The sequence below is a fragment of the Chiloscyllium plagiosum genome, unplaced genomic scaffold (genome assembly GCF_037043375.1).
Source record: "Chiloscyllium plagiosum isolate Xiang-an unplaced genomic scaffold, Cpla_swu_hap1 HiC_scaffold_6, whole genome shotgun sequence".
Taxonomy (NCBI): domain Eukaryota; kingdom Metazoa; phylum Chordata; class Chondrichthyes; order Orectolobiformes; family Hemiscylliidae; genus Chiloscyllium; species Chiloscyllium plagiosum.
Genome location: NW_028270144.1, coordinates 49,678,841 through 49,691,499, shown reverse-complemented (window position 1 = coordinate 49,691,499; position 12,659 = coordinate 49,678,841). Strand labels below are relative to the sequence as shown.

General features: G+C 43.0%; 1 protein-coding gene across 1 annotated transcript in view; it reads right to left on the bottom strand.

Annotated features, from left to right (window-relative positions):
* Positions 1–5,583, bottom strand: part of LOC122551042 (cilium assembly protein DZIP1-like) — a 191,868-nt gene extending 186,285 nt beyond the window's left edge. Inside the window, exon 1 of the mRNA XM_087988540.1 lies at positions 5,575–5,583. Coding sequence (XP_087844666.1) covers positions 5,575–5,583 — 9 coding nt within the window. The remainder of the gene's footprint in view (positions 1–5,574) is intronic.
* Positions 5,584–12,659: the final 7,076 nt, after the last annotated feature.

Genomic DNA, 12,659 nt, shown 5'->3' with positions numbered 1-12,659 from the left:
CATGCCCAGCCACTGGCGAAACTGTTTCACAGTTTTTGGGACTGGGAAAGTGACAATAGGAGCGATGTGGCTCTGTTCAAGACAGCTGAGTCAGCTGACAGGATGAAACTCAGAAACTACCTGGCGTTGTGCAATTGCGATTTTTTTTTTGGAGGGTCAACATAACTCCGGTGTTTCAGATAGTTGAGGAGGAGGGTGACATCTGAGCGATTAGATCCTTCATCTGGACTGGCAACAAGGAAGTAGTCTACATACTGGATCAGTGCAGACCCTCCTGTAACAGTGAGAGGCCACAATTGTTTCTGTAAGGCCTGAGAGAAAAGGGTCGGAAAATGTATGAAGCCTTGAAGTTGAGTCCACGTCAACTGGTGGTACTTAAAAGTAAAGGCAAATAGGTACTGACTGTCTTCGTGAAGAGGCAGAGAGAAACAAAGCATGTTGTAGGTCATCAATAGCAATCATCGATGGTATCGAGGCTAGGATATGAGCTGGATTTGGGACCAGAGCATGAAGAGGCTGTACAATAGCATTGATAGCTCTTAAGTCTTGAACCAGTCTATACGGGTCTGGCTTGCCAGGTTTTGGGACAGCCATAATTGGAGTGTGACAGTTTGATTGGCAAAGAACCAGGATGCCTCGGCAGAGAAAATCCTCAGTTAGAGAAGTGAGGCTTAGTATGGCATGTTGTTTCAGCTGGTATTGGTGGATGGATAGTAGAGTAACGTTTGGTTTGAGAGTGATCTGAAAGGGTTCACAATCCGTAAGTCCAACATGGGAGGATGTTTCAGCTCATACGTGAGGGTGGACTAAATCAAGGACATACCGACTTTCATGGTGCAGGAGTGTGGCACTGTGAGAGGTAAGATTTGTATAATAGAGGATAGTTGTCCCTCCTTGGAGAGTTTGCAGATGTAGCAGCAGTGTGGGTCAGCCCTGGTGATTGCTCGTTGGACCAAAGGGCCCAAGTCTTTAGCACAATGAGGTGGATTGACCTTACAGGTGATATCAGGGGCTGAGTATTTACCTGTTTCCATAGGTGAGCACGGGTATTTATACATAGTCTGCTTCACCCTCCGGCCAATGACCTGAGCCAGGATCTGTATGGTCCATTCACTACCAAATAAATTCCTGAAAACATCTTCAAGAGATTTGGTCTTGGCCTGTCTGATCATGAGCAAGGGTGAAATGACTTCCAGAACTTTTGGGGGTCAAGGTCAAGTGACCACCATTGGGGTTTAGGGGACTCATACAGCAGGCATTCAACTTAGTCAGAGTCAAGCTGAACACCATCAGGGGAACAGGCGAGTTTGATTTGAAAGGCACACAGCCGATCTTGTCCCATTAGATTTGCAGGATAATGTGGTGGTAATCACAAAGTGGTGGTCCAGGGAATAGCCTTGGAAATAGACAGAAACTGGATAACGGTGGGTTTCTCCTTGAAAGCCAGATAATTTTGGGGTCTTCTTAGAGATTGGAAGGTTCCTGTCAAATTTCACAGAAGACATTAAGGCTCCTGTGTCAATCAGAAAGGGATACCATCTGTTTTCAACTTTAAGAAAGACTGTAAGTTCATGCTTGTAAGGCACAGACTTCAAAGGAATGCTACGTAGTCATTGGGTAAAGGGGTTATTTTGTGAAGAATTAGTGAGTCATGCTCTGCCTCTTGCTTGTGTCAGAGGGTGATTATTGTTAGGGAATTTCCCCCATTTGTCATGAGGGTAATTTCTATATCAGCCTCCTTGGTTTAGGGCAAGTAGAAGCCCAACGAAAAGCGTGGCCACAATTAAAGCAGCCTCAGGTCAGGCAGACACGAGCCCTGGGTTGCCACAATTGAAACAGGTTTGAAGGGGTTGTCTGGGAGAGACCCTCCGGCCACGTTCACGACCGTAGCCTCGAATGGGTAAAGGACCACTACTACAATGCATAGGTAATTGTTGAGAAGTGTCTTCCTGGACAACAAATTCTGTTTTGGGTCCGCGTCTTGTCTTTGCTGTTTCCACAAAGCCTTAATGGAACAATGGAATTGATTAGGATTAGCGTGACCCAGTCCAGGTTATTTGTCTTGACTGCAGTGTTGACAGAGGGCAGCAGACAGTTCAATAATATAGAGTTATATTTAGCATTGATCACTTGGAAATTCAAAGCTTGATCCTCAGAATAGGACTCATAACATTCTCTGAAGCGTTCAAAAAAGTCTTCAGGAGACTTCTTACTTTTAGAGCGAAATTGGAAGATACAAATAAGGTCAATAGGTTTTGCCAATATGGGGGATGCAACAGCAAGGATATCATCCTGTCACTGCTGATCCTGAGCCACTGCATTGGCGAGGGCACCAAAATCATTATAATCAACCATCAAACTGCCTTGCTCTCATCCAAACACTTGATCACTTCTTCGAAAAATTCCACCAGATTTATTAGATATGACTTCTCTCTGACAAAGCTGTGCTGTCGATTCCTGATCAAACTCTGCCTCTCTAAGTAGAGATGAATTTTCTCCTTTTATTGTTTTCTCCAATTGTTTTCCTACTGCTACTCTTCAAAATTAGAAGGAGGCTTATGATATGTATTGGCAACTGGGATCAAGTGAATTCCTTGAGGAAGATGGAAGGTGACGGATTACACTTAAGAAAGAAATCAGGAGGGCTAAACAGGGAATGAGATGGCAGATAGGGTGAAGGAGAATCCAAAGGGATTCTGCAAGTGCATTAAGGGCAAAGGAGTAACTAGGGAGAGAATAGAACCTCCTACAGACCAATAAGGCCTCACGTTTGGAGCACAACAGATGGGTGAGATCCTAAATGAATATTTCTCATGCGTATTTACTGTCAAGAAAGATATGGATGCTAGGGAACTTGGGGAAATAAATAGTGATGTCTTGTAGAGAGTCCACATTATAGAAGAGGAGGTGCAGATAGTCTTAAAACGCACGAAGGTAGATAAATCCCTGAGATCTGATGAAGTGTATCCCAAGACTTTGTGGGAGGCTAAAGAGGAAATTTTGGGGCCCCCAGCAGATATATTTGTATTATTGACAGCTACAAATGAAGTGCCCAAAGATTGGAGGGTGGTTAATATTGTACCATTATTTAAGGAAGGCTGCAGGAAAATGCTTGGGAACCACAGACCAGTGAGCTTAACAGCTGTGGTGGGTGAGTTGTTAGAGAGGATTCTAAGAGACAGTATCTACAGGCATTTGGAGAGACCAGGACTCATTTGGGATAGTCAGCATAGCTTTGTCCATGGGAGTTTTTTTGAAGGGATGACCAAGAAAGTAGATGAGGACAGTGCATAGACCTGGTCTACATGAAATTTAAAAAGGTCTTTGACAAGGTACCATATGGTTGGTTGTTGAGAAAGGTTAAATCTCATGGAATCCAGGGAGACCTAACCAATTGGACACAAAATTGGCTTGATAGTAGAAGACAAAGGTTGTGGTAGAGAGTTGATTTTCAAATTGGATGCCTGAGACCAGTGGTGTGTCACCAGGATCAGTACTAAGTCCATTGTTATTCATCATTTATATAGTTAGAAATTACGTGACACCAGGTTATAGTCCAACAGGTTTATTTGAAATCACAAGCTTTTGGAGCGTAGCCACTTCGTCAGAGCAATGAATCTGTATCCCTAGATCTTTTTGTTCTGTCATATTCCTCAGGGCCCTATCATTGACTGTGTATGTCCCACCTGATTTGACCCACCAAAATGCAATACCTTGCATTTATCCCCATTAAACTCCATCTGCCATACTTCAGCCACTTGCCCAGTTGATCAAGATCTTGCTGCATTTCCAGTTCACTATACTACCACTCTTGGTGTCATCATATTAATTATACCTCCTAAATTCCAATCCAAATTGTTTATTTAAGTGTTGATGTGGAGGTGCAGATGTTGGACTAGGGTTGACAAAGTCTGAAATGACATGACACCAGGTTATAGTCCGGCAGGTTTGTTTGAAATCACAAGCCTTTGGAGCGTAACTGCTTTTTCAACTCTGAAATTTTGTGATTTCAAATGAACCTAAATGACTACAACCTAGTGTCATATGATTTCTGACTTTGTCCACTCAGTTCAACACTGGCACCTCCACATTATCATTTATATAAATGATTTGGATGAGAATTTAGGAGGCATGGTTAATATGATGGCACCAAGATTGATGGTACAGTGAACTGTGAAGAAGGTTATCTGGGAATGTAGTGTGATCTTGATCAACTGGGCCATTGGGCTGAGGATGGCAAATGGAGTTTAATTTAGATAAATATAAGATGTTGTGTTTTGGTGGGTCAAATCAGGTGAGAGTTGCACAGTCAATGGTAGGGCCTTGGAGGAGTGTTACAAAACAAAGAGAGCTAGGGGTACAGGTTTATTGCTCCTTGAAAATGGTGTCAGAGTTAGCCAGGATGGTGAAGAAGGCTTTTGGCATGCTTGTTTTCGTCAGTCTGGACATTGAGTATTAGAGATGGGGCTTGGTCTTGTTGGTGAGGCCACATTTGGATACTGCATGCAGTTCTGATCACCCGACTATAGGAAGGATATTATTCAATGAGAGAGCGCAGGAAAGATTTACTAGGATGCTGCTTTAACTGGAAGATTTGAGCAATAAAGAAGAGATGTTGGATAGGCTGGAACTTTTATCCTTGGAATGGTAGGAGACTGAGTGGTGACTTATAGAGGTCTATAAAATCATAAGAGGCATAGACAGCTTTTCCTCATCATGGGGTAGTCTAAAATTAGAGAGCATAGGTTTAAGGAGAGGGGGAAGAGACATAAAAGGGCCCAGAGGGGCAATTTTTTCACAGAGTGGTGAATGTCTAGAATGGGCTGCTAGAGGTAGTAGTGGAAGCAAATACAATTTTGTCATTGAAGAAACATTCAGACAGCACACAGATGAAATAGTTATGGAGGTATGTAGATCAAATACAGGCAAGTGGGACTAATATAGTTGTGAAAACTGGGTAGCGTGGACTGGTTGGGCCCAAGGGCCTATTTCCATGCTGCAGACCTCTGACTCGAAGGGTTGTCTTTACATCCCAGCAGCTTTGGCAGATAAGTGGGTCCTTTGATTCATCAGTCATTGATTGCCCTTTAAACAGCAAACAGTCCCGGTTTATTTTTAGAAGTAAATGGAGCTTTGATTTTCTTTTCTTTTTTGCTGTTATTTTATAAAGTTTAAAGTTTTCAATTGTTTGAAAGCTTTCCAAAATATGACGGTCCCACAATGAAGAATGACAAGATGTTGTGCTACACACAGTCATAGAGATGTACAGCACAGAAACAGACCCTTCAGTCCAACTCATCCATACCGACCAGGTATCCTGAATAAATCTAGTCCCATTTGCCACATTTGGCCCATATCCCTGTAAACCCTTCCTATTAGTATATCCATCCAGATGCCTTTTAAATGTTGTAATTGTACCAGCACTTCCTCTTGCAGCTTATTCCATACATGCATCACCCACTGTGTGAAAAAGTTGCCTGTTAGGTCCACTTCAAATCTTTCCCATCTCCCTTTAAACCTATGCCTTCTAGTTTTGGATTCTCCATCTCTGGAGAAAAGATCTTGTCTACTTACCCTTTCCATTGCCCTAATTATTTTATATACCTCTATAAGGTCACCCCTCAGCCTCCGATACTCCAGGGAATTTAGTCCCAACCTACTCTGACTCTCCCTATAGTTCAAACCTTGAACTCTGGCAACATCCTTGTAAATCTTTTCTGAACCTTTACACGTTTCACAACATTCTTCCTATAGCAGGGTGACTAGAATTGAATACAGTATTCCAAAAGTGGCTTGACCAATGTCATGTTGGGGAAGAGCAGCATTCCTTCAGGCAGGGCCTGAAGGGTGGCTTTTGTAGCTTAATTCTTATAGCTGCAGTATCATGACAGTCGATCAGACAGATAATGTAAAGTAGCAATACATTTACAAATGAGATTTTATTTCCATTCAAGTGTCCTCCTCGCCAGCCATCTGCTCTCAGAAGCTTTTTTTAATTACCCTTGCCCTACTTGTACAGTGAATTGCAGTTGCTGGCTGGCAGCATTCAGCATAGTGCAGAGCTGGAGTTTAAATATGGTGCCTGTGATGGAAATCTCAGAAGTGGTCAGTACTTCTGTTGCTGTTGAACACAAGATAGCATGACAGAAATGAAGTGGAGTTGTGGTGCATACGTGATGAGGAGAGCAGCAGGGAATTGCATTAGATAACTTTATACGAACATAGAACTTCAAGCCTGCACCACAATTCCATATAATTATGGCTACCATGCAATTTCAGTATCTGTACCCGTTGATATCTTTAGCTGCAAGAGCCATGTCCAGCTCCCTCTTGAACATATCTAATGGACTGACCCCATTAGCTTTCTTGTCTATCGAACTCCACAGGTTCACAACTCTGAGTGAGTGAAGAAGTTCTTCCTCATCTGAGTCCTGAGTGCCTTACCCCTTATTCTTAGACTGTGACCTTTAGTTCTAGACTTCCCCAACATCAAGATCATTCTTCCCACATCTAGCCTGTCCAATCCCATCAGGATTTCACATGTTTCCATGGGATGTCTTCTGAACTCCAGTCAGAAGTTGATCCAGTCTTTCTTCATATGTCAGTCCTGCCATCCCGGGACTTAGTCTGGTGAATATTTTGCTGGACTCCCTTTATAGCAAGGGTGTCCTTCCTCCAGACAGGAGACCAAAACTGCAGCAAGATATCGCTACTCCTATACTTAAATCCTTTTGTTATGAAGGCCATCATGCTATTAGCTTGCCTTACCACCTGCTGCACCTGCATGCCAACCTTCAGCGACTACTTCACCATGACATCCAGTTCTCGTTGCTCCTCACCTTTTCCTAAACTGCCACCATTCAGTTAACTATCTGCCTTCCTATATTTGTCACCAAAGTGCATGACCTCACATTTACCCACTTTATATTGGATTTGTAAAGTATTTGCCCACTCAGCCAGTCTGTCCAAGTCACCCTGCAGCCTCTTAGCATTCTCTTCACAGCACACACTGCCACCAAGCTTAGTGTCATCTGCAAATTTGGAGATATTGCATTCAATTCCTTTGTCCAAAACATTAATGTATATTGTGAACAGCTGGGGTCCAACGAATAAACCCTTTGGTACCCCACATGCCACTGCCTGCCCCTCTGCAAAGGACTAATTTATTCCAACTCTCTGCTTCCTGTATGCCAAGCAGTACCATGAGCTGTAATTTTGCTTACTAATCTCTTGAGTGGAACCTTGTCAAAAGCCTTTTGAAAGCCTAGATACACATGTCCACTGATTCACTCCTCTTCACTCTACTGGTCACACCCTCAATACATGCCAGAAGATTTGTCAAGTATGATTTCCCTTTAGTGAACCAATGCTGACTAGGACCAATTTTGTCACTGTTTTCCAAGTGCTCAGTTATAACATCCTTCCGGGGTATAGATATTTCAGTAAGAATAGTGAAGGTGGCAAAAGAGGAGGAGGTGTGGCATTGTTAGTCATAGAAATGCACAGCATGGAAACAGACTCTCCGGTCCAACCTGTCCATGCTGACCAGATATCCCAACCCAATCTAGTCCCACCTGCCAACACCCGGCCCATATCCCTCCAAACCCCTCCTAGTCATATACCCATCCAAATGCCTCTTAAATGTTGCAATTGTACCAGCCTCCACCACTTCCTCTGGCAGCTCATTCCATACACATACCACCCTCTGTGTGAAAAGGTTGCCCCTTAGGTCTCTTTTATATCTTTCCCCTCTCACCCCAAACCTATGCCCTTTAGTTCTGGACTCCCTGACCCCAGGGAAAAGACTTGGCCTATTTATCCTATCCATGCCTCTCATAATTCAAGGACAGTATTATACTGGCAGAAAGGACATTTGAGGAGGACTCGTCTATTGAGGTAGTATGGGCTGAGGTTAGAAACAGGACAGGAGAGGTCACCCTGTTGGGAACTGTCTGTAGGCCTCTGAATAGTTCTAGAAATGTAGAGGAAAGGATAGCAAAGGTGATTCTGGATTAGAGTGAAAGTAACAAGGTAGTTGTTATGGGGGTTTAAACTTTCCAAATACTGACTGGAAATGCTACAGTTTTGAGTACTTTAGATGGGTCAGTTTTTATCCAGTGTGTGCGGGAGGGTTTCCTGACTCAGTATGTAGATAGGCCAACAAGAGGCGAGGCCTTTTTGAATTTGGGTAATGAACCGGGCCAGATTTGGAGGTATGTGAACACTTTGGTGATAGTGACCACGATTTGGTTATGTTTATTTTAGCGATGCAAAATTTTAGTGATCTGGTAAGTATATACCGCAGGGCAAGAGTTATTGCTGGGGGATAGGAAATCATGATGCGATTAGACAAGATTTAGGATGCATAGGATAGGGAAGGAAACTGCAGGAGGTGGGCACAATTGAAATACGGAGCTTATTCAAAGAATAGCTACAGCGTGTCCTGGATAAGTATGTACCTGTCAGGTAGGGAGGAAGTGGTTGAGGTGTGGTTTACTAAATAAGTTGAATCTCTCTTGTCAAAAGGAAGAAGGAGGCTCATGTAAAGATAAGATGGCTCAAAGGTAGAACACAGAGGGTGGTGGTGGAGGGTTGTTTTTCAGACTGGGGACCTGTGATCAGCCGGACGTGCCACAAGGATCAGTGCTGGGCCCTCTACGTTTTGTCATTTACATAAATAATTTGGATGCGAGCATAAGAGGTACAGTTAGTAAGTTTGCAGATGACACCAAAATTGGAGATGTAGTGGAGAGCGAAGAGGGTTACGTCAGATTACAACAGGATCTGGAGCAGATGGGCCAATGGGCTGAGAAGTGGCAGATGGAGTTTAATTCAGATAAATGCGAGGTGCTGCATTTTGGGAAAGCAAATCTTAGCAGGACTTATACACTTAATGGTAAGGTCCTAGGGAGTGTTGCTGAACAAAGAGACCTTGGCGTGCAGGTTCATAGCTTCTTGAAAGTGGAGTTGCAGGTAGATAGGATAGTGAAGAAGGCGTTTGGTATGCTTTCCTTTATTGGTCAGAGTATTGAGTACAGGAGTTGGGAGGTCATGTTGCGGCTGTATAGGACATTGGTCAGGTCACTGTTGGAATATTGCATGCAATTCTGGTCTCCTTCCTATCAGAAAGATGTTGTGAAACTTGAAAGGGTTCAGAAAAGATTTACAAGGATGTTCCCAGGGTTGGAGGATTTGAGCTATAGGGAGAGGCTGAACCGGCTGGGGCTATTTTCCCTGGAGCGTTGGAGGCTGAGGGGTGACCTTATAGAGGTTTACAAAATTATGAGTGGCATGGATAGGGTAATTAGGCAAAATCTTTTCCCTGAGGTCAGGGAGTCCAGAACTAGAGGGCATAGGTTTAGGGTGAGAGGGGAAAGATATAAAAGAGACCTAAGGGGGAACTTTTTCACGCAGAGGGTGGTATGCGTATGGAATGAGCTGCCAGAGGAAGTGGTGGAGGCTGGTACAATTGCAACATTTCAGAGGCATTTGGATGGGTATATGACTAGGAGGGGTTTGGAGGGATATGGGCTGGGTGTTGGCAGGTGGGACTAGATTGGGTTGGGATATCTGGTCAGCATGGACGGGATTGGAGCGAAGGGTCTGTTTCCATGCTGTACATCTCTATGACTCTATGAGCACTTGAGAGATCCAAGTTAGCCAGGAAGGGCTTAAAGACAGAGCTAAGAAGAGCCAGGAGGGGACATGTCATGCCTTTGGCAGGTAGGATCAAGGAAAACGCTAAAGCTTTCTATAGGTATGTCAGGGATAAAAGCGTGTCTGGAGTAAGATTAAGGCCCGAAGTGGGAAGTTGTGCGTAGACTCTGAGGAAATAGGAGAAGAGTTAAATGAATATTTTTCATCCGTATTCACATTGGAAAAAGTCAATGTTGTCAAGGAGAATACTGAGATACTATTAGACTAGATGGGATTGAGGTTCACAAGGAGGAGGTGTTAGCAATTCTTGAAAGTGTAAAAATAGACAAGTCCCCTGTACTGGATGGGATTTATCCTAGGATTCTCTGGAAAACTAGGAAGGAGATTGCAGAACCTTTTGGCTTTGATGTTTATGTCTCACTGTCTACAGGAGTAGTGCCTGAAGTCTGGATGATAGCAAATGTTATCCCCTTGTGATTTATATGGATTTCAGTAAAGCATTTGATAAGGTTTCCCATGGTAGGTTATTGCAGAAAATATGGAGGCATGGGATTGAGGGTGATTGATGGTTTGGATCAGAAATTGGCTAGCTGAAAGAAGACAACGAGGGTGGTGGTTGATAGGGAATGTTCATCCTGGAGTTCAGTTACTTGTGGTGTACCGCAAGGATCTGTTTTGGGGCCTCTGCTGTTTGTCATTTTTATAAATGACCTGGATGAGAGCATAAAAGGATGGATTAGTAAATTTGCGGATGACACTAAAGTTGGTGGTGTTAATGACAGTGCAGAAGGATGTTGCAAGTTACAGAGGGACATAGATAAGCTGCACAGTTGAGCTGCGAGGTGGCAAATGGAGTTTAATGTGAAAAGGGTGAGGTAATTTGCTTTGGAAGAAGTAACAGGAATATAGAATACTGGGCTAACGGTAAAATTCTTGGTAGTGTGGATGAGTAGAGAGATCTGTGTCCATGTACATGAATCCTTGAAAGTTGCCACCCAAGTTGATTCGCGTTGTTAAGAAGGTATACAGTGTGTTAGCTTTTATTGGTAGAGGGATTGAGTTTCGGAGCCATGAATTCATGTTGCAGCTGTACAAAATCTGGTGTGGTTGCACTTGGAGTATTGTGTACTGTTCTGGTTGCCGCATTATAGGAAGGATGTGGAAACATTGGAAAAGGTGCAAAGGAGATTTACTAGGATATTGCCCGGTATGGAGGAAAGGTCTTATGAGGAAAAACTGAGGGGTTTGAGGTTGTTTTCATTAGAGAGGAGGTTGAGGAGTGACTTAACAGACATCAACTTGATCAGAGGATTAAATAGGGTGGACCGTGAGAGCCTTTTTCCTTGGATGGTGATGGCGAGCACAAGGGGACCTAGCCATAGATTGAGAGTTGATGGATACAGGACAGATGTCAGAGGTAGGCCCTTTACTCAGAGAATGGTAAGGATATGGAACGCCCTGCCTGCAACAGTAGTAGAGTCACCAACTTTAAGTCGAAGAGTGTGGTGCTGGAAAAGCACAGCTGATCAGGCAGCATCTGAAGCAGGAGAGTCAACGTTTCGACCATCCTACGTCAGCTCTCCTGCTTTGGATACTGCCTGATTGGCTTTGCTTTTCCAACACCACACTCTTTGATTCTGATCTCCAGCATCTGCAGTCCTCACTTTCTCCTAGTTTGTGATAATCAACTTTTTAAGGGTATTTAAATGGTCATTGGTTAAACATATGAATGATAATGGAATAGTTTAGGTTAGACGGGCTGAGATTGGTTTCACAGGTTGGTGCATCATCGTGGGCCAAAGGGCCTGAACTGTAATGTTCTATGTTAATAATTGAATCCAGCACTTTTCCCACCACTGATGTCAGGCTAACCAACCTGTAATTCCGCATTTTCTCTTTCTCTTTTTTTTTTAAAAGTGAGGTTACATTAGTTACTTTCCAGTCTATTGGAACTCTTCCAAAGTCTGTAGAATGTTGGAAAATTATTACCAATGCATCCACTTGTTCTAGGGCCACTTCATTAAGTGCTCTGTAATGCAAAGCATCAGGTGCTGTGGACTTCTTGGGTTTTCATCTCAATGAATTTTCCAAGTTCCATTTCCTGACTAATAAGGATTTCTTCCAGTTCATGTTGGATCCTCTGTGCCCTAGCATTAGCAACAGGTTATCTGTATTTTCTAGGTTATTGGTGTTTATGAAGCACATGTAGAGAAATCTTCCTCGAAACTCCCCAAAATTTTTGGTAAAGTTCAACTCTCTGTCTCGCTGATGAGGAATTTCAATCTCTTCATCAGAGCTAGTTTGATCCTCTAGCAGACAGCCTCATTACTCCGTCCATGTTCTATAAATATAATCTTCATCCAAGAGGAGCACTCTTCCAGATTCTTCTCCTGTTTCCCAAATCCAGCTTTCTTGCTGTTCTTTTCCAACAGGAATTGATTTGATTTATTATTGTCACATGTAACAAGATACAGTGAAAATATTATGCACGCTATCCAGGCAAATCATGCATTATATGAGTTCATCAGGGTAATAGAACAGAATGCAGAATGTAGTGTTTCAACTATGGAGAAGGTACAGAGTAAGATCAACTCTAACATATGAGAGGTCTGATCATATGTCTGATAACAGTGGGGAAAAGGCTGTTATTGAATCTGTTGGAACGTGTTTTCAAAACATTTGTACATTCTGCCTGATGAAAGAGAGTATAATTGGGGTGGGAGGGATCTTTGATTATGTTGGCTGTTTTCCGAGACCAAGGGAAGTATAGAGAGAGTCAATGGTAGGCTGGGTTACAGTTGCCATACCAAACAGTGACATATCCAGCTAGGACAGTTTCTATGGTCCATCTATAAAAATTGACAAGAATCATAGTAGGCATGCCGAATTTCCTTAGCCTCCTGAAGAATTAGAGGCATTGCTGTGCTTTGTTGACTATAGCATTGACATAGATGAACCAGGACAGATAGTCAGTGATACTTTACTCCTCAGAACTTGAAGCT